The sequence below is a fragment of the Octopus sinensis genome, linkage group LG12 (genome assembly GCF_006345805.1).
Source record: "Octopus sinensis linkage group LG12, ASM634580v1, whole genome shotgun sequence".
Lineage (NCBI taxonomy): Eukaryota > Metazoa > Mollusca > Cephalopoda > Octopoda > Octopodidae > Octopus > Octopus sinensis.
Genome location: NC_043008.1, coordinates 76802203 through 76828981, shown reverse-complemented (window position 1 = coordinate 76828981; position 26779 = coordinate 76802203). Strand labels below are relative to the sequence as shown.

The window sequence follows — 26779 nt, the reverse complement described above, 5'->3', positions numbered from 1 at the left end:
CTGTACATTATATAAGATGATATTACTCTTAAACTTTTTGGTGTGGTGACCTCGAATAGATTCTGTTTTAAGTACATTGAAATTGTATTTCGAGAAAAAAATCATAAACGCATATGCGCAAACACACACACACACACACACACACACACACACACACACACACACACACACACACACACACACACATACACACACAAACACTCACACACACACACTCATACACACATATATATATACATACATATTTCAACCTATTTATACCAGAAATACCTAAATACGTATATCATCAAAATATCTTTGAAATAAGTCCTTCAACTTATGATCATAATCTCTTGCTGCAGGCTTGCCAGAATATCTCGGAAGATTTTCCGAGAATTTCATACAAAGAACCGTGTTATGCAATTAGGCTGTTTGGAAGTCTTTGAGGAAAAGAAAGGAAAGGAAGCAGGGGGGGGGGGATTTAGAGACAGGGAGTCTAGTTTCTAAGAATGTCAGATACATTCAAGTAGCAGGAAGAGCCAAACAATTGACCATTTTAATTCTGACAATTTCCCCCAGAAAAAAATTCAAAATATCTCACAAAAATTATTATATTTTTAAAAATGATATCTGCGAAAATATATTCACACTGGGTTTTGGGAACAACACAAATAAAACAGATCGGCATGCTTTAAAGAAAAAAAACGCCTTTGTTTCCGTTATTACACACATATATATATATATATATATATATATAATATATATATATATATATATATATCAACTACTAAGTCTAAGACTAGAGGACTGTGTCTTTTCAGAATAAAGGGCAAGAGTGATTGCATTATTCAATTAAATGGAGTCGCTTGAAACGGTCGTACTACATGACTACTTAATATCCTGTTGCTTATTATATATATATATATATATATATATATATATATATATATATATATATATATATATATATATATACATATATATATATATATATATATATATATATATATATATATATATATATATATGTATGTATATATATATATATATAATAAGCAACAGGATATTAAGTAGTCATGTAGTACGACCGTTTCAAGCGACTCCATTTAATTGAATAATGCAATCACTCTTGCCCTTTATTCTGAAAAGACACAGTCCTCTAGTCTTAGACTTAGTAGTTGATAAAGAGATAAATGAATTAGAAATGAATCACAGTCCTTTACAAGCTATAACCCTAATGGACTTCATGCGATTCTTGGAAGTGTAGTATATTCTTAGCTACAATAGCGACAACATGAGTTTCTTCCATCTTCTTGCTCTGTTAAAGTATTTGAGAAAAATTATATTAATATGTCCAACTAGTAAAAATTCTATTTATTTGTGCAGCTGATGATGGCACTGCATTTAAATTGATGTAATGATTGCATTGTCCAATTAAATGGAGCCGTTCGAAATGGTCGTTCTGCAATACTACTTGATATCCTGTTGCTTATTTTGATTTTATTCACCTTACTTCGAGCTGTACGGGTAATACCGAACTGACTTAGTGCTTCAACTTAAGTACCTAATTCAAATGAAACTCAATTATATGTGTGTGTGTGTGTGCGTGTGCGTGCGTGTGTGTGTGTGTGTGTGTGTGTGTGTGCGCGCGTGCCTGTGTATATATATATATATATATATAACTAAAGGCTCGGACGAGGTAGGTTGATAAGATTTAGCAATTTCGACAAATGCTTGTCATCTTGTCATTTGATTTACTAAAACATGCATGTTTTATAAGGCTTAAAATACCAGTTACTTTTTCGCTATTATAATAATTACTATATTTGATTACATGCATACACGCGCGCACGCACACACACACACACACAACACACACACACACACACACACACACACACACACACACACACACACGTACACTTATATTCACATACACAGAAAGCCACCAGTTGATCAGAGAGGACCTTATATCTGCATCTGTATCAAAGTGCAGGTCTGGTCAAAGATATTTTTGTTCCGGAAGACTAACAAGTGCAAATATCTCCAGATCTCTACTCATCGTGCAACAGATTCTGTCGAAAGGGTAACACAACTGGGCATCAGATTTAAGATATTCAGCAAAGAATCGCATCTGATATTCTAACAGTTCTGCCAATTCACAAACCTGGATCTTGTATTTGCATATTTTGTATCGACCTTGAATGGATGACAGCCAAAGCTGACTCCAACAAAATTTGTTCTCGACGCAGAATGTCAGACTGAATAGTGCAAGGCATTTCATTCGACATTCTAACTTATTAGTCTAATCACTTTCATACATACATACATACCACAGATTTGCTTGTCAGTTGTTTGACCGTAGCCAGTTGAGCATGTCCCTTAGTGGCTGACGATATGTGCATCTCCGATTATGAGCAGAAGTAGTGGGGGAGCATAATAGACATGTGTTGAGAGAGATTCTTTGGAAACATGGGTGTTTCGTTCAACATCCTTAAACAACCCTTATTCATGGGCCTTTTGAGCGGGATGGGTTACTCGACCAGAAGAAAATTCTAACTGGGCTCCACCTGCAAGATGATGTGCTGTTTATCTTGATATGAGATCACTATGTCGCGCACATATATTTGTGATGCATGTACCTGGTGTACCCTCATCAGACGGGTAGTCATGATGGTTATACTGGGCTTCGTATATTTTGAACATCTCGCAGGACAAGAAGCAGAATTTGTCAAACGACTCTCCAACAGCTGGGGGTGAGAGAACCCCTGCCTTTTCTTAAACATCTCTCTAGGAGAAGGAAATCTCTTATTTAACATCTGCGACTTCATTTGCACCCAGTAAGGTAGACTAGTTCTCCTTTTTGGGCAAATGCTTACTTCATTTAGAGGGTGGCACAAGCTCTGTGCAAAGTTTTTCCTCACTTTAAAAATCTTCAGGCACAGAAACCGCTTAATTTTTAACATCTCTATTATGCGTTGCATACTGTGGCTGGCCGTTGCCTTAAACAGCAAAAACACTAAATGTAACATTCCAAGATGGAATAAAGAAATGTATCAGAGTGTCTGAGGACTCCGGATACATACTGCAAAACGCGCTCATTGTTGTCACATCCGTGTAAAATCGTGTAGTTCTCTTGCAAAACTGAAAGAGAACAATCTAGCGACTGAATTGATCGAAAATCGAGTTACAGACATTGCACACACACACACACAAACACACACAGACACACACAGACACACACACACACACACAAACACCACACACAAACACACACGCACATACACACTCATACACACATCCACTCACATACAAATACACATGCATACAAATGCAACTGTATTTCTATTAATCAACGCAAACACACATATACCCTGCCATAAATATATCTATACTAGCAGAGATACCCGAAGCTGCTCGGGATTAAAATGGTATAGTTTTTTTTTATTGTTTTACTTGTTTCGGTCATGTGACTGCGGCCATGCTGGAACACCACCTTTAGTCGAAGAAATCGATCCCAAGATTTATTCTTTGTAAGCTTAGTACTTATTCTATCGGTTTGTTTTGCCAAACGGCTGTTACGAGGACATAAACACAGCAATATCAGTTTTCAAGCGATGAGGGTGGGGTGGGGACAAAGACAGACACACACACCCATATATATATATATATATATATATATATATATATATGTTTATATATATATATATAGTGTCCACTGTGATCCGTGTGTAGGAGAGGTGCAGCCGGAGGGTAAGTATCCAAACGAATCCGTAAATGGTAGATGAGGAGTAGTCCAGTGGAGAAGTTCGTAGTGGTAAGAAAAAATAGGATCAATATGTGCGACCACGTGAGCGTGTGATATATATATATAGGGAGAGTTTACGAAAAAAACCAAAACTTTGTACACCACCTGTCTTCGTGTCTTTTGTTTTTTTCGTAAACTCTCCCTATGTATATATATATATATATATATATATATATATATATATATATATATATAATATATTATATATATATATATATATATATATATATATATATATATATACATATATATACATATATATATATATATATATACATGCATATATATATATATATATATATATATATATATATATATATATATACATATAGGAATATATATACACATACATATTATATACACATATATACATATATATATACATGTATATATGTTTACGTGTATCTATATACGTGTATATATGTATATATATATAGAAAATAGTAAAAAGTGAAAAAACTACAGAAGGCTTAAAGGTTAAAATATATATATTTGCGTCAATATGTCTAAAGAATATTAAAAAAATTTTTCTTACAATGACATAGATTAGAAGAAAGACCGGTTTCGTGTTTAGCTTTTCAAATTTCTTGCGACGTAATGTTTATCTTGAACAGAGTTATCTTTATGTTTATGTTTAAAAGAGTTCTAAATAAGGGGAGGTAATGAGTGATTTCTTCCGGTGTAAGGGAGATAATCGCTTAAAATTAAAAAACTTTTTTTCCCTTTCCCTTGGTGTGAATTTCTCTGTATCAGTATGTTGGCATGGTTAAGTCTGGGCTTGTACTTTTCAATGAAGAATGTTTCCTTGTTTAGTCTAATTTGTGTTGAGGTATACTTTATGAGGTATACTGGTATATAAGTTAACTACATCAAATGAAACCAGCATTTGATGTAGTTAACTTATATACCAGTATACCTCATAATTATGGACTAGAGGCAATACAGTTCTGGCTGGACCAATTTCCGGAAGAAATACCAAAAAGGATCAGTAAAGAATTCATTACTAAATCAATTGAATTCATCCTACATAATAACCACTTCATGTTTGACAATACATTTTACCGTAAAAAATCCGGAATTGCTATGGGTACAAGGGCAGCACCAGTCATTGCGAACCTAACAATGGGCTACATGGAAATAATCATTTACCAGGAATCTTAATCAATCTTTGGAAACCCCCTTTCTCAATACATAAAAGAGAATTGGAAACGATTCTTAGACGATTGTTTTATACTCTGGAATGAAAACACAGATAAACTCCTAAAATTTAAAAACCTATTGAACAGCATAAACCCAAATATACAGTTCACAATGGAATACAACCAAAAGGAGCTCCCGTTCTTGGATATACTAATTAAAAAAATTAACCTTAAAATAGAAACAGACATTTTTTACAAAGCCACAGACGCCAAACAATACCTTCTTTTTAATTCATGCCACCCAAGACACATTAAAACAAACATCCCCTTCAACCTTGCAAGAAGGATATGCACAATAGTGTCAGAACAAAATACCAGGAACTTTAGACTGCAAGAACTCAAAAACACCCTAATTGACAGACATTACCCAGCTCAACTCATAGAGGATGGTATCAGACGTGCAACAGAAATCAACATAGAAACTTTAAGAAAAGTTCAACACAACAACACACCTTCCCCGAAAATACTACCTTACATATCTACATACAATCCCAGAAACAAAGAAGCCTTCACCATCATCACCCAGAATTTACCAATACTTCATAAGGACCCCAAATTAAAGGAAATTCTAAACATACACCTAATCATTAAAAGCTACAAACAACCTAAATCACTTAAAAAGATTCTCACAAAGGCAAAATTGTTTTCTGAAATTACGGATGCAAAAGTAAAAAAATGTGGTAGATCGAACTGTGCAACATGTCCAAACCTGCTAGAAGGATCAGAATTCCTCTTTAAAGAGGGACAGAAATTCAAGATGAAATCTAACTTTACTTGTGCCTCTGAAAACATAATTTATGTCATAAAATGCTCGGGCTGCCACCAAGACTACGTGTGATCCACGGGACTATCACTCAGACGTAGATGCACACTGCATCGACAACAGATTGCATTCCCAGAATACAGAATGATACCTTTTAGTGAGCACATTGAGAAATGCGCAAAGCAACTACTACCACAATTTTTAATCTTTCCATTTTACCAATGTGCTATCGGATCATCAACACAAATTAGACTAAACAAGGAAACATTCTTCATTGAAAAGTACAAGCCCAGACTTAACCATGCCAACATACTGATACAGAGAAATTCACACCAAGGGAAAGGAAAAAAATTTTTTTAATTTTAAGCGATTATCTCCCTTACACCGGAAGAAATCACTCATTACCTCCCCTTATTTAGAACTCTTTTAAACATAAACATAAAGATAACTCTGTTCAAGATAAACATTACGTCGCAAGAAATTTGAAAAGCTAAACGCGAAACCGGTCTTTCTTCTAATCTATGTCATTGTAAGAAAAATTTTTTTTAATATTCTTCAGACATATTGACGCAAATATATATATTTTTTAACCTTTAAGCCTTCTGTAGTTTCTTCACTTTTTACTATTTTCTATATATTCAACCACGTGCTTTCACAAACCAACTTTCTTATCTATATATATATATATATATTATATATATATAATATATATTATATATATATATATATATATATATATATATATACATATATATATATATACATGTCTATATATATATACACATGTGTATATATACATGTATATATATATAACATGCATATATATATATATACACGTATGTATATATATACATATATATAAACACAATATACATATGTACATATACATATATATATACGCCCGTATATATATGCATATATACATACATATATAAAAATTATGAGGTAGAAGTTATGCAACCGTCTAAGGGATAAATGTATCCATAGGCACTACTGGTGTTATACCTAGCTATGTATAGATCTTGCCATAAGGTTAACAGCAGTTGATAATTAAAATTGTAAACCGTGGTTTAATATATCCAGATAAGAAAAGAAATGGAGCAACCCTTAACAATTACAAGTTGATCATTGGTATTAAATGGTCATAGTTTAATTGTAGTTAAAATAATATTTACAGCTGTTTCAGTTTTATATTTTTGAGGTAAATTTGCATTTATCTCGTTCCATGTAACAAACATCGTCAGAATGATTTAGACTATAATTCTATTAACTATTTAGAGTATAATTCTATTAACTATTTATATGCCAATTGTAATTTAACCACAGGATTACACGAACCATACATTAAACCTAATATCAACCTCAAATATATTATGCACATAGTAACCACCCAAACTTTATATAAAGAGGACTTTTTCAGGGCATTAGTAAAAGAATTTCGTATCTCTCGTCCAACGAAGATATATTCAATAAGTATAAGGAACACTGTAACACTGCATCGGAAGAAACAGGCTATAAGCAAAAAATTAAGTACCTTTACTCGGAGCCTTATAAAAATAAACCGAATAATATAAATATCTACAATTATAATAATAGTAATAATGGTAATGATGATAATAATAACAACAACAACAACAACAACAACAACAACAATAATAATAATAATCATAATAATAATAATAATAATAATAATAATAATAATAATAATAATATTAACATACATAAAAAACCAATAAAGTCCCTGTTAGCAATTATAATACCAAGGTATATAAATAAATAGATCGAATGGGAACAACCCTACCAAAGCTGATATCAATAGTAATAAAAATAACAATAGAAAGAATAATAATAATTATAACCATAAATTTAAAACAATACTGAGGGCAGTTTTTACACCAAAAGCAAAAATATTAAGAATAACAAGCGGAAAAAGGATAACATCTGGCTAATAATCCCCTTCGCGAGCAAAGTAAAACCCAATATCGTTAAATCTATAACGAAACTTATAAATAAGTATTTCAATATGAATACGAAATACTCAGAAATCTTTAGCAATAGAATTAGAATAGGTAATAGCATAAGCAACCTAGTTACTATTATAGCCTCTATTAACAATAAAAAAGTTAGACTACTTCTACGAAGCTAGGAAGAATAACAATAAAAATCGCAACAACCAATCGATTGATATAATAAGCGATTCCCCTAATAACTCGCCCTCTAAAAATACGGACAACCAGCTTATAAATGATAATCCCCTCACCATATCATAGGTTCAGGTAATTTTACTAATGTATGTAGTTGCAGAGATAAAAAATACTTGTGAATTCTTGAATAAATGTAAAACTAAGAATGTAATCTACCAATGTGATGTATTCCCTAGTAATTACAAGAAAATTTATATAGGAGCAACTAAAAATTAAATGAAACTTAGATATAATTCCCATCCCTCAAGTTTCAGCAATAGAAATAAGGCTTATTCTACCGGATTAAACAGTTACATCTGGGAACTTAAAGATAACATTAATTATAGATTAGAATGGCGCATCCTAGCCAAAACGCTTCATATAACCTTAAAAGTAATCGCTGTAATTTATGTAATTATGAGAAATTCTTCCTTTTATTGGCCAATGACTTAATAAAGGTGGTGAGAATGACTTAATAAAGGTGGTGAGAAAAATAAACATGCTTACGTAAAGATAAATTCTTATTCCCTAAATACCGCTAATACCTACATTACAGGTTATTAGCTTACCTGCCTAACATCTGATTGCCCCCCCCCCTGACCCTCTCCCTTACCACAGAGCATAATTTGATATCATATCACAATTATATCAAATTACCTCGACTAACTGAATTATTTATAAAAGTAATTAGTAAAAGAATTAGTTAGAGCATTAGTAAAAGCATTACTACGATGGACACCCGCTGTTATAATTATATCCGTCGGATCATAAACAAAAGACTCTACAAAGAAATGCTTGTGAAGACACCCACATATAACCAGAAAGGTAGAAAATCTGTCTCTCCGCAGAAATAGGGTAAGTGATACTCTTCATTCTTTGATAAAAATGGCCTTGCTTAGAATAGGCTGTATAAATGCACACGGCCTGGGGTCACCTTGAAACAGGGTCACCTACCCTATGAACGCAAGTCATTAAGTATAGATATCGTAGCTATTAGTGGGACCAGACTTTCCAATTGACAAGCATTCTCATTTTAGATAGATACGAGATTTACTTATCTCCTTGTCAACCGGAAGTGGGGGTAGGGGTAAAACTGCGGAGTTGTTCCGGAAAGGTTGGGATCTCAAGATAAGAACCATCTTCTTGGACCCAGAAGGTAAGTTGGTTGTCCTGGATGTGAACAGTAGCGAGAGGAGTACTTTCAGAATGGTGGCTGTCTATGCTCCGACAGGCGCAGGAAACCGAATTTCTTCAGACGTCTGGAGGTTTTCCTGGGAATGTCTCGACCTATAGTGCTAATGGGTGACTTGGACGTACGTCTAGATTGTGTGGAACTACCTGTTAGAAGAGTTGGGATGCAAAGTCTCGCAAACCTGCTCAGACGTTTTTTAATGTCTGATAGGTATTGACTTGATTTCCCGATTGTGCCTGTGTGGACATGAACGAACTGCATCGAGTCATCTAGTTTGTATGTCGACCAGTAGATAAGGATAATTTAAGTTGTCCACTTTTCAATATCGTCGGCTACATAGATCACAAATTTGTGATTTGCGCAGTTGACTTAGTCTTCGTAGGCAGGGACCCGGCTACTGGAAGCTGAATGCTTCACTCCTGGTGTCCCAAGCTTACAGAGATCAGATTGGAGAATTAGTTAAGCGGGCACTGAGTGGGGTGGGTCGATCCTCAATAACAAATGGTGGTTTGCCATGAAAAGGGCAATCAGAGTAGAATCTATTAGGTTCAGTAAAGGATTAGTGATAAAAAGAAATAAAATAGACGGAAACTCAGAAACAAAGAGGCCCTTAGAAAAGGCAGGCGGCGAAATTCTTCAACGCTAAGCATGACGGATGCATTGTCAGAGCTAAGACACGTACTCAAAGATAAGAGAGAACGAAAGCCGTTTGATGGGTCCAAGTGACTGAGGTGCAACGTGACGACAAAGCCACAATTTGTCACCGCCATAGAGTAGAATACCAGGTACATACACCAGATTGGCATTGCTCTTAAAGAATACGGGGCAGTGACTGGAGCAAAAATTAATCAAGAGAAGTCAGTGGCCTGCTGCTCGGCACCTGAAGAGACATGTCCTTGCAGTCCAGGACAGAAGGACCAGTTAAATTGTTTGGGGTCTTGTTTCCTCCGAATCTTTACGTAGAGAAGAAATGGGACGCGGTGACGAGTAGGGTAACCAATCTCATCAAGAAATGGGATGACAGAAAGCTGTCTTTCTTATATAAGGGTGGACTGAAAAGTTCATATGCTGAATATGAAGGAGTGATGCTAGAGCTGTGAAATCTTGCATACATTAATTTCAACCTTTCTTACTAACTGCATTATTTCTTACCAGGTAAACTAACATTTGACTGTTCAAAGAAAGCTTCAAAATGAATTGGTGGCGACTTCTCTCCAAAATCAACAAAAATTGGCATCGTAGTGTTATCAAGTACCTATAGAAAAAGGGTTTGGGCCCCCACAAAGATATTCATGCTGACATGGTTGCTACATCAGTAGGCAGCTAAATTTAGGAGGGAAAAGGAGAGTTTTGAAGATGACCCAAAGGTCTGACTGTCCTGCAACAGCTACCACCGAGGAAAACATTGATCGCGTTCGCCACATGGTGATGTATGACAGGCAACTGACTATAAGTGAAATAGCCAATGCTATCAGCATATCTTATGAGAGAGTTGAGAATATTTTGCACATTGAATTTGACATGATGAAGTTTTAAGTTCGGTGGGTGCCACGTCATCTGATATTTGACCAAAAGTGCACCAGTCCGATTACATCACGGGAAAATCTGACGTTGCTTGAGGCAGATACAGCTGGTTTCCTTGAGTATTTCCTAAGCCAGAATGAGTGCTGGATTCATCACATAGAGACAGAGACAATCCATTCTGCTGAAATACCCCTCCACATCTGCTCCAAGGCAAAGGGTGTTTTATCTGCAGCAAAGTTTTTTGGGATGCGAAAGACATTGTGTTTATTGACCATCAATGGAGAGTGCCAACACGCTGAGGCAATTAAGAAAGGCTATCAAGACCAAATGCCCTGGAAAACTGACAGAAGGGGTTTTGTTCCATCAGGACAATGCTCCAGCACGCAAGTCCTTGGTTTCAATGGCAGCTGTGTGTGACTGGCTTTGAACTGGTTGATCAGCTTCCCTATTCCAGTAACTTGCCCCCATCTGTTCTCCAATAGGAAAAAGCACTTGGCTCGGAACCTGCATCGCAATGATTATGATGTCATATCTGCTGTTGTTGACTTTATTGCCCAAGAAGATGAAAGCTTCTTCACCACTGGGATCCAAGCACTGCAACCTTGACGGAAGAAGTGTGTCGGTTGCAAGGGGACTATATTGAAAAGTAAACCCCATTTGGTCCTATTCCATGTGAGTATCTCGGTCAGCCTATGAACTTCTCAGCTGACCCTCGTGTTTTGCTCCCATTTACGTCTGGAGCGCATACACTTCTGCCTTTTGTGGAAGAGATGCGTTCCACTTGTCAGGCGTTGCATTTCTTGTCAACATTCGCTGAATGCAGGACTGGGCTTTCAGTGGCTGCTGATGTGCAGATATGCGCTAAGGCTACGACATTTCCAGCGCTTCCTTGATGGTGTGGTCACTGTTTATTAGACTCGCTCTTCCACGGCTCGTTTTTTCGACTGAGCTGCAGGCCTGGATCAAGTGTAGACTGAGGAAGGGTGCCTGGCGCCTAGAATGTAGGCAACCACTCGTAGTCCTTTGTCAGAGGGCAATGCAATCGGTGGAAGTTCCACTTTGGCCTTCTGCAGAGTGTCAGTGGAGCAATTGTAACAACGTTCTTGGGGAGACTGTGAGTGTTGATGAGAATCAGCTGGCTGGTATGTTCTGGAGGACTTTCTGGCAGGGGCCATGGATAACTTCCAAAAATTGGTGGTTTGGGATAAACTTAGGAATGCAAGGACTGTCAGCTGGGATTGCTGGAGATAAGTATTGAGGGACAAAACTGTTCTGTACACCCTCGTCCTGTACCTGAGCATTGATAACTTGTGGGTGTATGTCAAACATCTGCTGTGATGTAGGATGGAACTGACTTTAGATTGAGTCCATTGTGAAAATTATCTTGCTGCTTTCCTTTCACAGGGAAGAGCAGGCAGTTTTTATCTCTCTGGTGGCCTTAGCAAAAGAGGTTGTGTGAATCAAATTGAAAAGGTTGAAGACAGATACTTTGGCCAATTTCAAGTTTCACTTGAATAGGAAGTTGAAGGTAGTGAAGAAAGTGCTGCCAACCAGCAATTTTATTGATAGGTTGGTGAATGTGGCAAGAATGATCTGAGTGAATGAACTTACTCTAAACAAGCACCAGTTGTCCCAGTGGCTAGGAAACCGTGATCATATTGGTTCTCCACAAGGAACTCTAGAAAGTCACTCACTTCTGGGGGATTTTTTGTTGTTAAAATTTATATTGTTATCGTTTTTTACTGTTTGCATGCTTCTATTTATGTAACTCCATACTGTATTGTCTTGTACCATCCCTGATGTATTTTGCAAACCCTCAGAGGTGAATAAAGAAAACATTATCATTATTCAGGCAGTGAATTGCTGGCAGAATTGTCAGCATGCTAAATGAAAAGCTTAGTGGTATTTTGTCTGTCATCACATTCTGAGTTGAAATGTCGCTGAGGTTGACTTTGTCTTTCATCCTTTAGGGGTTGATAAATTAAGTACCAGTGAAGTACTGGGGCCAATGTAACTGGCTTACTCCTCCCCCCAAATTTAAGGCCTTGTGCCTATAGAAGAAAGGATTATTATTATTATTCAGGCAGTGAGCTGGCAGAATCCTTTTTCTACACTGGGCAAAATGCTTTGTGGCATTCCATCTGTGTTTACATTCTGAGTTCAAATTCTATCGAGGTCAGTTTTGCCTTTCATCCTTTTATGGTTCAATAAAATAAGTACCAGTTAATCTCTAGGATTGATGTAAATGGATTATCTCCTTCACCAAAATTGCTGGCCTTGTGCCAAAATTTGAAACCATTATTATTATTATTGTTGTTGTTGTTATTATTATTAGGGTGGTGAGTTGGCAGGATTGTTAGCATGCTAGGCAAAGTGCTTTGTGACATTTCATCCACTTTTATGTTCTGAGTTGAAATTCTGCCAAGTGTGACTTTGCATTTCACTATTTCAGGTCACTAAAATACGTATCATTACAGCACTGGGATTGATGTAATCAAATAACTTGCTACCAAAATTTGAAACCATCATTATTATTATTAAGGTAGTGAGCTGGCAGAATTGTTAGTACACAGGGCAAAATGCTTAGTGGTATTTTGTCCATCTTTGCATTCTGAATTCAAATTCCACTAAAGTTGACTGCCTTTCATCCTTTTGGAGTACTGGAGTTGATATACTTGACTAACCCCTCCCTACCAAAATTTTAGACCTTGTACCTATTATAGAAAGGACTATTATTATCATCATTCAGGTAGTGAGAAGGTTCAACCATTAGGATGCCAGACAAAATGTTTAGTGGTATTTCATCAGTCTTTATGTTCTGAGTTTAAATTTCATAGAGACCAACTTTGTCTTTCATCCTTTCAGGGTTGATAGAATAAGTGCCAGTTGGATGGGGGGTGGGGTGTGTGCAATGTAACTGACTTACCCGCTCCTCTGATATTGCTGACCCTGTGCCAAAATTTGAAACCACTATTAATATCATGATTATCATCAAGGTGGTGAAGTGAACTGGCAGAATTGTTTGCATGTATGACAAAATGTTTTGCAGCATTTCTGCTGGCTTTATGTTCTGAGTTCAAATTCTGCTGAAGTTGACTTTGCCTTTCATCTTTTTGGGGTTGATAAAATAAGTACCAGTTGAGCACTGATGTCAATGTAATAGACTTGCTCCATTCTCTAAATTTCAGGACTGGTGCCTATAGTGGAAAGGTTTATTATTGTTATTCAATAATGGCTGTGTGACAAGAAGTTTGCTTCTTACTAACATGGTTCTAGGTTCCAAATTCCACTGAAGTCAACTTTACCTTTTGTCAATTCAGGGTCAATAAAATAAAGTACCAGAGAAGAGGTGGAGTTGATACAATCAACTATACTCCTCCCCTAAAATTGTGTTTTGTGTCAAAATCTGATACCGATATTATTTATTAGTTGGTAGACATGTAAAGAAAAACCAATTAAAAAGATACCATAGAATTTTTAATAGAGAATTTACAAAATGTGACACATAGCGAACCAGCTAGACACCCCTGGTGATGGATCAGAGGTTTGTTCTTCCTGTTGTAGTTGTTCACTAGAATTCTCGCTAATCTCATCTTCACATTCATCACATTCATCAGAGAAATCAGACTCATTATCAGAAAACTGGCCAGACATGGTCAACTTTGGTAGGTACCACACTGATACAACACTCAAGTCACTGGGAATCCTAAAAGAATAATAAACAATAGCATAAGATTACAGAAATCTGTATGTGTGTGTATGTATGTATGTATGTGTGTGTGTGAGAAGGAAAGAAAGAGAGAGAGAGAGAGAGAAAGAGAAGAGAATGTGTGTGTGAGAGAGAAAGAGTATGTGTAAGTGAGTGTATATGAATATGTATTTGTCTATGTATGTGGGACATAGACTCTGTGTGTGTGTGTGTGTGTGTGAGCATGTAGGTGTGTGTATGAGAATGAGTGTGACTGTGTGTGAGTATATGTGTATTTATGAATGGAAGTAGAAAGATTCAGTTAAATAAGAGACTAGTAGTTTACAGTTCGGCTGATGACTTTATTCTTCCTCAACCCAGCTCACAATCAGAAATAAGTAACAGCTCATAAGTGAATGTCAGTTATAGCAGACTACTTTCCTATCCAGGAGGACAGTCTAAAGCTCCTTTACTAAATGCTTGGTTGTGGTTGTTAGAGGGTATTATTAGATAACAGGGGAAAACTGCATGGTTGTTTCATAGTAACATGGATGGTCAAATGGGTTGGGTAGTAGACACCTAACAAAAAGATGGAGCAGAGAAGACTCAAATAATGTATGGAGTAGTGGACACCTAAAGAGTGGACTGATCTTTATGTCTTATTACAATTCTCTGTTGTACCTTTTGACAAAATATTGAATATTCAATTGATATGCCCACCTTGTTGTAACTGATGTGCAGTCCATTTAACTGTATGTAGTACATAGGTGCTAGTGTGCTTGCACGCACACATACACACACCGGCACAAGCATGGCTGTGTGATAAGAAGCTTGCTTCTACACCACAAGGTTCCAGGTTCAGTCCCACTTGGGCGAGTGTCTTCTATAGCCTTGCACTGACCAAAGCCTTGTGAGTGATTTGGTAGACAGAAACTTAAAGAAGCCCATTGCATATATGTATATATAAGTATATATCTATGTGTGTGTGTTTGTCCTTTCATCACTGCTTGAAAACTGGTTTTGGTCTGTTTACATCCCCATAACTTAATAGTTTAGCAAAAGAGACTGATAGAATAAGTACAAGGCTTAAAAAATAAGTCCTGGGGTCATTTGTTTGACTAAAACCTTTCAAGGCAGTGCTCCAGCATGGCCGCAGTCAAATGACTGAAACAAGTAAAAGAATAATATATATTTTTTTTTTTTTTTTTTTTTTTGTACTTGTTTCAGTCATTTGACTGCGGCCATGCTGGAGCACCGCCTTTAGAGTGGTGAAAGAGTACAGCAGGGATCACCACCATCCCCTGCCGGAGCCTCGTGGAGCTTTTAGGTGTTTTCGCTCAATAAACACACACAACGCCCGGTCTGGGAATCGAAACCGCGATCCACCGACCGCAAGTCCGCTGCCCTAACCACTGGGCCATTGCGCCTCCAAGATATATATATATCTTTCATCTTTTATCTCATACTTGTTTTGGTTATTAGACTGTGGCCATTCTGTGGCACTACTTTGAAGGACTTTTAGTTGAACAAATCAACACCAGACCTATTCATATTTATTAAAATCTGGTACTTATTATATTGGTCTATTTTGACAAACTACTAAGTTACAGGGACATAAACAAATGGTCCCCTAGTTGTCAAAAAGTAGTGGGCACACAAACATACATATGTGTGTCTGCATGTGTGCAATAGCAAATCTATATGATCATCATTTTGCTATCACACTTTTGCATTCTGGCATGGGTTGGACACATTCACAATAAATCATTATATAAAGAATTGAAATATTTGTAAATAAATATTGAAATATTTGTAAATAAATATTGTAATTATCATAATCATTTATGCATGTGTTGCTGCATTGGTTGTGTTGGCGGATGTGTTGTGAGAGTAGTAATGATAGTGGTAGTGGTGACAGTGACAATGGTGGAGCTTATAGAGGGAAAGGTGGTAGAGAGAGAGAGAGAGAGAGAGAGAGAGAGAGAGAGAGAGAGAGAGAGAGAGAGAGAGAGAGAGAGAGAGAATACACACTTGGAGGATGCCAGTTGTTTCCAAACTTTCAGTTCATATCCACCTGTGGATAAAAGTAAATTTCCAGTGGAGATTGAACCTCTACACCATGTAATACACTTGATCTGATTGGTGGCTTCATCATTCAGCGTGCCCAGGTAGTCTTCACCAGGAAGTGAATGCACTGTAAAGGATAAAAAGTCAAATATTTAGAAAGATTATGTCTTTCAGTAGTTAAGGTATCTCTCTCTCCCTCCCTGCAAAGGTGCTGTGCTGGTGCCATGTAAAAAACACCCAGTACACTCTATAAAGTGGTTGGCATTAGGAGGGGCGTCCAGCCATAGATACCAAGCCAAATCAGAATGGATCATGGTGCAGCTCTGCTCAAACCATTCAACCCATGCCAGCATGGAAAATGGACATTAAATAATGATGTTTTGGCATGGTTTCTACAGCTTAATACCAGCCACTTTACAGAGGGTATATATATATATATATATATAAATATATATATATATATATATATATATATATATATAAATATATATATATATATATTATATATATATATATATATATATATATATATATATATATATAATATATATATATATATATATATATATAATATATATATATATACGCACACACACACGGGTTTGTGTGTGTGTGTTTCATGAATATCTAGTTACTCCACACATATATACAAAAGAAAAACAACAGTAACAATATGCATTACTTATTAATAGTAATTATCACAACAACTAGAACAGTGCAAGCAATGAGACTATAGTGAATTCCTGTTTTGACACTCCCCTCATGAATTTCCCTCCTTCGTCATCTCCAAATATCTCTGTCTCATATTTTTGGTCTTATGTCAATGAAAGTTGGTTGAAATGGTGGTCACCTCTCACTTAGGCCCGCAATAGTCCCGAATTACAGAATTTGTGAGAGGTAGGAGAGAAATATAGTGTTAGGGAGATAATCGGTCCAGTATTCGATCATAATTCACTGCGTTAAAGTGATATAATAAAGGGCCACAAAGCTTTGTTGATTTGCTAAAAATGTTGAGGATTCCCCAATTCAAAGTATTAAATGATTGGTTACAAAGTTTTGCTGATTAGTCAAAAGTAAGTTGCAATAGTAACTGATGAAGAACCACTGCTGTCTTTCATGATGTTGGAATAGCTACTGTTCTGTAAGCTTGTGTTTAAAGATAAAATGTGGACAGACAAACTGTTTCAAGAACTGGCACTTTTGGAGTGGGGAAGAATTGGGGTAAAAGCCTCTCCTGTTTATGAAGGTATTCTAGTGTTGGTAAGTCGAAAAGAGTAGAATTAAATGCAACAATGATACAACAAAGAGATATGATGCCACTCTACAATTGCTACCTGCCCAGCCAAGTTACTATTTAGTACACCACCTAGCAATTTTTGTCAAACTGAAGCAGAATTAGTGGCAAGAAATAGTTTCTTATAAAAACATACAAGACCACAGATCAAAGACATAGTTGATTGAGAGAAACCCAAATACAGGGGTGAAGGGGACGTTACAAAGTGAGTTAACCCTTGAAGGTGAAGTGTGTGTAACAAATGGAATAAACTTCCAATATACTGAAGATGAATTAGGCATAACAGATAGAATTAACCTTCAATAAACTGAAGGTGAAGGCACATAAGAGACGGAATTAATTCTCAATATATTGAAGTTGAAGGTCAGTGGGGGGAGGGGGAGCATCACAAATGGAATTAAAAGGTGAAAAGACAAAAAAGATTGAGTTAACCCCAATGATGAGGACCATAGTTAATGAAATTAACATCTCATATATAGTTATATTTAAAACAGCAAGGAAGGGGATGATGGATCAGAAATTCAGAATATGAAGGGAAATAACTCAAAGACACCAATTAACTATGAATAGTATTAATTAACTATTATGTTTCTAGCATAGATACAAATTTTGAAATTTGGATGAGGGGACAGTCAATTATATCAACCCCAGTATGTGACAGATACTTTATTTTATCTATCCCAAAAGGATTAAAGGCAAAGTTGATCTCAGATGGATTTGAGCTCACAATATAAAGGGCTGGAAGAAATACTGCAAGGTGTTTTAACTGATCAATAATGATTTGGTTAATCCAACACCCGTAATAATAGTAACCCTCTCTATTATAGACAAAAGGCCTGAAATTTTGAGGAAGGGAGATAGTCAATTACAACGACCCCAGTGCATGACTGGTACTTATTTCAGTGACCCTGAAATGATGAAAGGCGGAGTCAACACAAGCAGAATTTGAACCAAGAACATAAAAACAGATGGAATACTGTTAAGCATGCTAGTGATTCTATCATCTTGCTGCCTTGATAATAATAATAATAATAATAATATGCCCATTTTTCCATGCTTGGAAGGATTAGACAAGTTCTCTTCACCACAGCATCTTACCACTCATTATAGCCCTTCGTCTTCTCCTTCATGAGGTTTAGCATCTTGAGTTTACCCACCACCACTTCATCCCATGCCCTCCTTAGTTTTCTTCTAATGAAAGTTCTTTCTAGTTGGATATCCTGGCTCTTTCTTCATCCATCTATCATCCTCTTGTTCAGTCTTCAGCACAGCACATGCTTTTCTTTTTCCTCTTATACTCAGTTTTTTTTCTTTCAACTCATTTGTGCTCTCTCAAACTAAAATATTGCCGTGTTAATATATTGTAGATAACATCAACCTTAGCATATAACTGACAGACAACACAGAAACTGAAAGAAAGAATGTAACTGATATTGAAAACTACTGCAAACACTGACTGTAGATCTGGTTCCAGATACAATCCCATTATGCTGAGTCAATGTCTTTAATTGTAGCTCCATGATTTTACCAATACCTCATCAAAGAAATTTAATAGATGAAAACTGTGCAGAAGCCTATCATGTATGTAAATAGAGTGCAGCCTTAAAATTTCCAAGATGGTGTCCAACATTCTTTAACGCCATCAGGAATGAGGTGCCATTCCTTTGGTTTCTCTATGGAAAGGTTACTTTGAAATAAAACCCAGTCTGCAAGGAATATTTTGCACCCCTTTTTTTTTTATATCTTTGGCCCCAGCATCAGGCCTGTGTGCCTCCACAACCGACGATTGTGTCTCCCCCTGCCACTCCCGTGGAGGAGGCGGAGCAGCAACAGCAGCAACAACAAAATCAACCACAACTAGAGCGGCAGCAGCAGCAGCAACAACAAAAACAACCACAACCAGAGCAGCAGCAACAACAACAACAGCAGCAACAACAAAATCAACCACAACCAGAGCAGCAGCAACAACAACATCAACAACAACAGCAGCAACAACAAAATCAACCACAACCAGAGCAGCAGCAGCAACAACAACAACACCAATTGACCAGTGCGGTTCTTGCAGAACTGCAACAATCGATCTGTGCTTTAAGAGGGGAAGTAGCAGGAATAAAAGCAACCATTCAGGTTGGACTCCACAATGAGGGGTCTTATCGGAATGCTCTGCTAAAGAACCTCCCTGTACCTGTACCTCTTGTCGCATCTAAGACCGCGGATTCTGCTACCCATGAAGTCATTGCCATTGGGGTGCCTGAAGACATGGCTGATCTTCAGGCATTTGCTGCCAACTCAGCTAAAGACCTAGGCTGCGTTCCCCCAACGGGTGCTATCCGCCTTGGACGACCTGGCCCAAAACCTAGGCTCATCAAGCTGTCTTTTTCGGACCACACTGAGGCAACCTCTTACCATCTGGCCTCAGTTAAAGCTGGGCGTGAAAATCGGACCACCTTCCGAACACGCCCAGGCTTACCGTCCGATGTACGTCCGAAGCTACGTGTAGCGGCTTCCCTGAATAGGAACTCAGCTCTACAGGAAAGCTTCAGTCTTCGGGAAGATGAACAAATCTGGAGATTTGTCAAGACTGATGAAACGTGGAAGAGAGATACCAGCTGGTCTGAGTGCTCTCTACCCACAATAACTAAAAAGACTACAGCAACTCAGGGAAACTAAGCCAGGACAACCTGCCATCCTCCACACACCATCATAAACTGCGAGCAGGGTACAAATTGTTGTCCTTAAATGCTCGCAGTTTATGCAACAAAATACATTTGTTCAACGCCTACGTCAGAAGTGTTGACCCTGACTTCATCACTGTCACGGAAACATGGGCACATTCCTTACTCTGTGATGGGGTTTTCAACATCACGGGGTACAACCTCTTCCGTAAGGACCGCACTAACCGCCGTGGTGGTGGTGTGATGGTCTACGTTCGTTCAAATTTTTTGGTAATTCCTTGTGCCGATTTGAACGAATCACAAGAAGAAGTTTTTTCTGTGACGTACGTATGACCATGTCAACACTCCTGCTTGGCGTTGTTTATCGTCCCCCAAATTACCATCAGGACACACAGCTTTGCAACATCCTCCGAGCTGCAGCCAGGAAAACAGCCACCTATGTGTTTATTGCAGGCGATTTCAATCATCCTGAGATCGATTGGGAAACCTTCCGTTGGCCACAGAGTGCAAACGATTTTGTTGAGCTTGTGCTGGACTCAAACTGGTCACAAGTAGTCACCTCTCCAACAAGAGGCGACAACACCTTGGACCTGCTCTTCACCACAACTCCTGAAGCGGTTATCAATTGCACTACGGAGGAACCTCTAGGTGACTCTGATCATGCTATGGTCATCGCCAATCTGGCTCTTGCGGGCAACAAACACCTGAACCATCTCCAATCTGCTTCCTTCGATTGGAAGAGAGCAGATTGGAACCTGTACCACACTGAACTACAGCACCCAAACTGGCGTGAATTCTACAACTCTGGAGATGTGAATACTATACTCCAGAGTATCCTGGACTCAATATGGGCAGCATGTGCAGCATCAGTGCCACGTAAACAAAAAAAGAAGAACCGCCCCAAAAGGGCAATTTGGGAAACTTCAGCGGTCCGACTTGCCAGGAAGGAACGTCGGACTGCTGAACAGGAATACAAGTTGCATAAATCAGACACCAACAGGAAGAAGCGGAATAAATCCTCCAACCATCTCAAGCAAGTGACAAAAAATGCAGTGCTTAAATTTGAACAGTGCATAGCAGCCAATCCTGACAGCAAGGTTTTTTGGAAATATGTGCATTCAAAGCAGAGACCTCACTCTCCAGTGGGCCCTCTTTGCAACCCTCACACGAACCAGATCACTGACGACCCCAAGGAATGCGCAGAACTCATTGCCGAGTGCTATGCAAACATATTCACTGTCGAAAGTCAAAATGTACCATCTTCACCATCACTAACAGCAAACTCCATAACAACTATGGAATTTACACCTGCAATGCTGCGACGTCACCTTCAAAATAAGCGAAACTATGCCTCCCCTGGTCTCGATGGAGTTACATACCTGCTTCTCAAACGTGGCAGGCACTTCCTTTTACACCAGCTTTCTATTTTCTTCCAGTACTGTCTCAACAATGGTGCTACTCCGGAGCAGTGGAAAACTGCCAGTGTCATTCCTCTGGGGTGACCGCACATCACCTGTCAACTATCGCCCAGTCAGTCTCACTAGCTGTATTGCAAAACTGATGGAATCATGTGTCAGAGAAACACTCTGGAACTTCTGGAGCTCTCACAGTCTCATCCGACCCTCACAATATGGATTTGTCCCTAACTCCAGCTGCAGTGACCAGCTTGTCGAGTTCCTTGAGGACATTACTCAGATCACTGACAGTGGCTCATGGGTGAATGTTGTCTACCTTGACTTTGCTAAGGCTTTCAACTCTGTGCCACACAAAAGGCTTATGGTGAAACTCTCTGCAATGGGTGTGGGGGATGACCTTTTTAACTGGTTGAAATCCTTCATCCTCAGCCGAAAGGAGGTAGTCACAGTTCTAGGACAGCACTCTACACCATATGAGATGTCATCGGGTGTACCACAGGGATCTGTCCTTGGTCCCCTCCTGTTTGTGGCATACATTAACGACATAGATGCCAATTTAAAGAATGCCACAGTATTGAAATATGCAGACGACATCAAGCTGTACCTTGAAATCAAGAGGACTGATCCTGATGTCTACAACTCTTTCCTGCAATCAGACCTAGACACAATGCAGCAATGGATCACAGACTGGCAACTGAAACTGGCTGTGGACAAGTGTACCACCATGCATTTTGGGAGAAAAAACCCTGCGTCCACATACTCCTTCCACAACACTGATATCAAGAAATCCTCTTGTGAGCGTGACCTAGGCATCACTGTCAGCAGTGATTTGCGTTGGACAAAGCATATCTCTAAAATTGTCAAGAAGGCCGAGGGTGTCTTGGCATCACTCAGCAAGACTTTTGTTAGCCGCTCTCCAGCCATCTATTTAAAACTGTATACAGCTATGGTACGACCACACTTGGAATTCGCATCATCAGTTTGGAATCCCTATCTTGCTCAGAACATTGACCTCCTGGAATCTGTCCAGAGACGTGCAACCAAACGCATACCCTCCATCAGACACCTACCATATTCTGAGCGCCTTGTTTCCCTGGGCATGGATTCACTGAAGCTCCGGCATCTGGCGACGGACTTGGTAAACACCCACAAGGTTATCAACCATCTCACCAACAACAACACTGAACACCTTTTTGATCTCCATGTGTCTAACACACGTGGACATGCCTACAAAGTCAGAAAACAACACAGCTCCCATGACTTTCGGAAACATTTTTTCACGCTCAGGGTTGCTGAAGCGTGGAATAAACTGCCTGCGTCAGTTGTTGACTGCCATGACACTGCATCCTTTAAGGCCCTCATGCTTTCCGAAATCCGCCGAAACTACACCTGATTATATATACACTTTAGATGAGTTGTGGTGCACCTGAGCACTGTACACAATTATTATTATTATTATTATTATTATTATTATAAAGATCATGAAGGTCTCACACTCCTGAGCCATTTTTCTCAATAGATATCTTACCTCAGCTTGTCTCATAGTTGCACCAATAGAAAGGTGAAAGTGGGGTTCAATATTGTGTAAACCTTACTGGATTTAAACCTCTGCAACTCCTACATAGCCTTTGATGACTTTCCTTCCCACTTTTTTTTTATTATTTAATTGTTTTTAAATGGGGTGGTGGCAGCAGGAACACAAAGTCACTGACCTGCATGTAAGCAGTCTACATGTTCAGTGATGAGAAGGTCTATCTATGATATGAATGAATAACCATTGTGTGTGTGTGTGTGTGTGTGCGCACGTGTGCATGTGTCTGTGTGCATGTACATGTGTGTATACAATGGCATAAAAGATGCACAGGCATATTAGATGTCCTCAAGTTTCAGGAGTGCAGATTCAGGAAAAAATGCTTTTAGTGCATTAAAACATCTAATATTTAATACAGTCTAGCAGTACATAAGAAAACATTACAGAAGTATCTTAGCTTTAGCAGAAAACAGTGTTGTATATAAAAAGTAAGTTGGCAGTAAAGCTGAATATAAAGCAAGAAATTATGAGAGTGAAAATATTCTTCATGATTATAGTAATAAAACATGCAAGACAATTAATTCATTAGCATATCGAAATATTAGGTTGGTGTAAAGGCAATGGCCAATTTTTTAGAAAAGTTTTAGATAATATTTTTTTAAATTGTGCCTTTTGCAGTGCATTAATAATGTCACAATGAGTGATTTATACATTTTTCTTTCAGATTCTCATTGTATTGGCCATAATCTTCTGCTCTATTCGCACTCATGTTCATCCCATCTAAAGACCACAATGCAAGCACAGCAGCGAAGTCTTTTCAGAGAGTTTATGGGGATGATGTAATGAGTGATAGAAGTTGCAGGTGATGGCTTTCTCATTTCAGAAGTGGGGATTTGAGTTTGAAAGATTTGAGTTTGAAAGAAGGTCGCTCAAAAGAACTTGATTCCAAAGAGTTCGAGGCTGTTATCACACAAAATCCAACCACTTTTTGTACAGAATTTGCAAAACAGTTTAACAGCCCATACAACTGAAAAGGATTGGACAGGTTTCAGTGGTTGGAAAATGGGTCCTGCACGAACTGTCTACTGAGAATCTGCAACAGTGTGTTGTTTATTGTCAGTCATTGCTATCATGGCATCTTAAGGAACCATTTTTAAGAAGGCTTGCTACAGGTGATGAGAAGTGGACCCTTTACCATAATGTTAAATGCTGCCAAGTGTGGATCAGTTGAGGAGGAAGACCTGTTCAACAACCAAGAGGAGAACTTGAGTGTATGGGGGGATATTGAAGGAATTGTCCATTACAAACTGTTAGACAACGATCAAATAATTACTACTAATCTCTACTGTAATCAACTTCATTGTTTGAAAGCTGCTTTGAACGGAAAGCGACCCTGCTTAGTCAACAGAAAGGGTATCACCTTCCACCATAATAATGCTCGACCTCACACAGCTTGACTGACCAAAGATCTTTTAGAAGAGCTTGGTTGGGAAATATTGCTCCATACTCCATATTCTCCAGACCTTACCCCTTCTGATTATCACTTGTTTCGGGGACTACAGAACCATGTGAATGGTCTTAAGTTGATATCAAGTGAATAGGTTGAAAAATGAGTTGGATTTGTATTTCGCATCAAAACTTAAACAATTTTACAAGTGTGGCATCTATAAGCTTGTTGACAGATAGAATGAAGTTCTAGAAAGCAATGGAAATTATGTTAATGAATAAATATTGTCTTAATCATGGACTTTTTCATTTTTAATACAGATCTTAAACTGGGCCATTACCTTTGCACCAACCTGATACATAGGCTTTGAAGTTAGAGCCAACTGGTTAAAAGTTCAGTTTTCCTACTGTATAAAGCAAGGTAGATAACTCTCAGGTTGAAAAGTTTTGCCGCTCCTAATTTCAGAGTTAAGTAGTAGGAAGCGGCATGATCCAGCTGGGAGAAGATCCACTTGTCCATACGTGCATAACAAAATAAACATTGAAATTGTTGTGCATACTTGTATATATACAGAGATGTATCCTTAGATATATGTATGGATGTGTGTGCATGTACATATGTATGCATGTCTGTCAGAAACGTTCCTGTTGCGTCCCTTTTTAAGCGTGATCTAAGGAAGATTTAGATACTATCTGCAGCAGTTCAAGCAACCACAAAAGGGATCAGTCTTTGGCTCACAATTAATTGAATTAGTGCAGAAAGTGGAATTAAATGTGATTGGTGTTGGCTAAAAATTATTTTAATCATTTTATATAATTCCATTTAAATATGTCAATCAGGAAATTACATGTTAATAGATGATGATGATGATAATAATGGTAAATAACGTTTATTATTATTATTCTTTTTAACTCAGGTTTTGCTGGAAATCCTAGAGTTTTGCTTGCGTAGTGGGCTTGCTACCTTCAGTCTACGGTACCAAGCTACGAGGGACGTTCAATAAGTAATGCCTCTGACCCACTTGCAATTATTTGATCTAGCTGAAATTTTGCATGTGCAATCACTTATATCTCTAAAGAGTAAGTGGCAAATTACAGCTCTGAATTAATTGTGGTTGCTGATTTTCAGGTGTTTGAACCGAGTCAAGTGTGAAATGGAGCCTGTTGAGTGTCGAGCAGTGATCCGGTTTTTGTATTTGAAAGGACGCACACCACGGGAGACTTTTGATGAAATGAAAGTAACTTATGGTGATGATGCCCCATCATATGACCTTGTAAAACGCTGGCATCGTGAATTCAAACATGGTCGGAACTCTGTGGAAACAGCTCCCAGATCTGATCGCCTCCTTCTGCCATTGATGAGGCATCTGTCCGTCAAGTTGAGGCTGCCATTTTGGAAGATCGACGCATAATTATTCGCCAAATAGCCCATGAGGTCAAGATTAGTACCGGGTCTGTGGAAACTATCATTCATGACCATTTGCATATGCAAAAGGTGTCTGCGAGATGGATTCCCAGGTTGCTCACGCCTTTCCAGAAGCAAGAATGCGTCGAGTGCTCGAGGGTGAATTTGGAGATGTGCCAAGAAGATGAGTCAAAATTTTTCAAAAGACTGATTAGACATGATGAAACCTGGGTCCATCACGATGATCCAGAGACCAAAGCCCAGTCAATGCAGTGGAAGCACCGTGACTCACCTCCTCCAAAGAAGGCAAGGGTGCAGCCCTCCGCTGGCAAAGTCATGCTCACAGTCTTCTGGGACCAGGACGGAGTAGTGATGACAGATTTCCTGGCAAAAGGTACCACAATTGCAGGAGCCTATTATGCTTCACTTTTGAGGAAATTAAGAGAAGTTATCAAAATCAAGAGGCGGGGCAAGATCAGCAAAGCATCCTCCTCCTGCAGGACAACGCTCCGGTCCACAACTCGCGTGTCGCCAGATCAGAAGCACAGGCGTATGGCTATGAAATCCTCCCCACCCCCCTACTTTCCTGACCTTGCACCCTCTGATTTTC

The 26779-nt window shown here is 38.2% G+C and overlaps 1 protein-coding gene and 1 long non-coding RNA gene across 2 annotated transcripts in view; one reads left to right on the top strand and one right to left on the bottom strand.

Moving 5' to 3' along the window:
- LOC118765671 overlaps positions 1-26779 on the top strand; it is a 207359-nt gene that overhangs the window by 175146 nt on the left and 5434 nt on the right. The gene's annotated exons all lie outside the window — the stretch shown is intronic.
- LOC115217983 (mitochondrial division protein 1) overlaps positions 14104-26779 on the bottom strand; it is a 40825-nt gene continuing 28149 nt past the window's right edge. Inside the window, exons 11-12 of the mRNA XM_029787720.2 lie at positions 16368-16530; positions 14104-14354 (exon numbers count right to left, since the gene is read on the bottom strand). Of these exons, the coding sequence (XP_029643580.1) occupies positions 14138-14354; positions 16368-16530 (380 nt within the window). The 3' untranslated portion in view covers positions 14104-14137. The remainder of the gene's footprint in view (positions 14355-16367; positions 16531-26779) is intronic.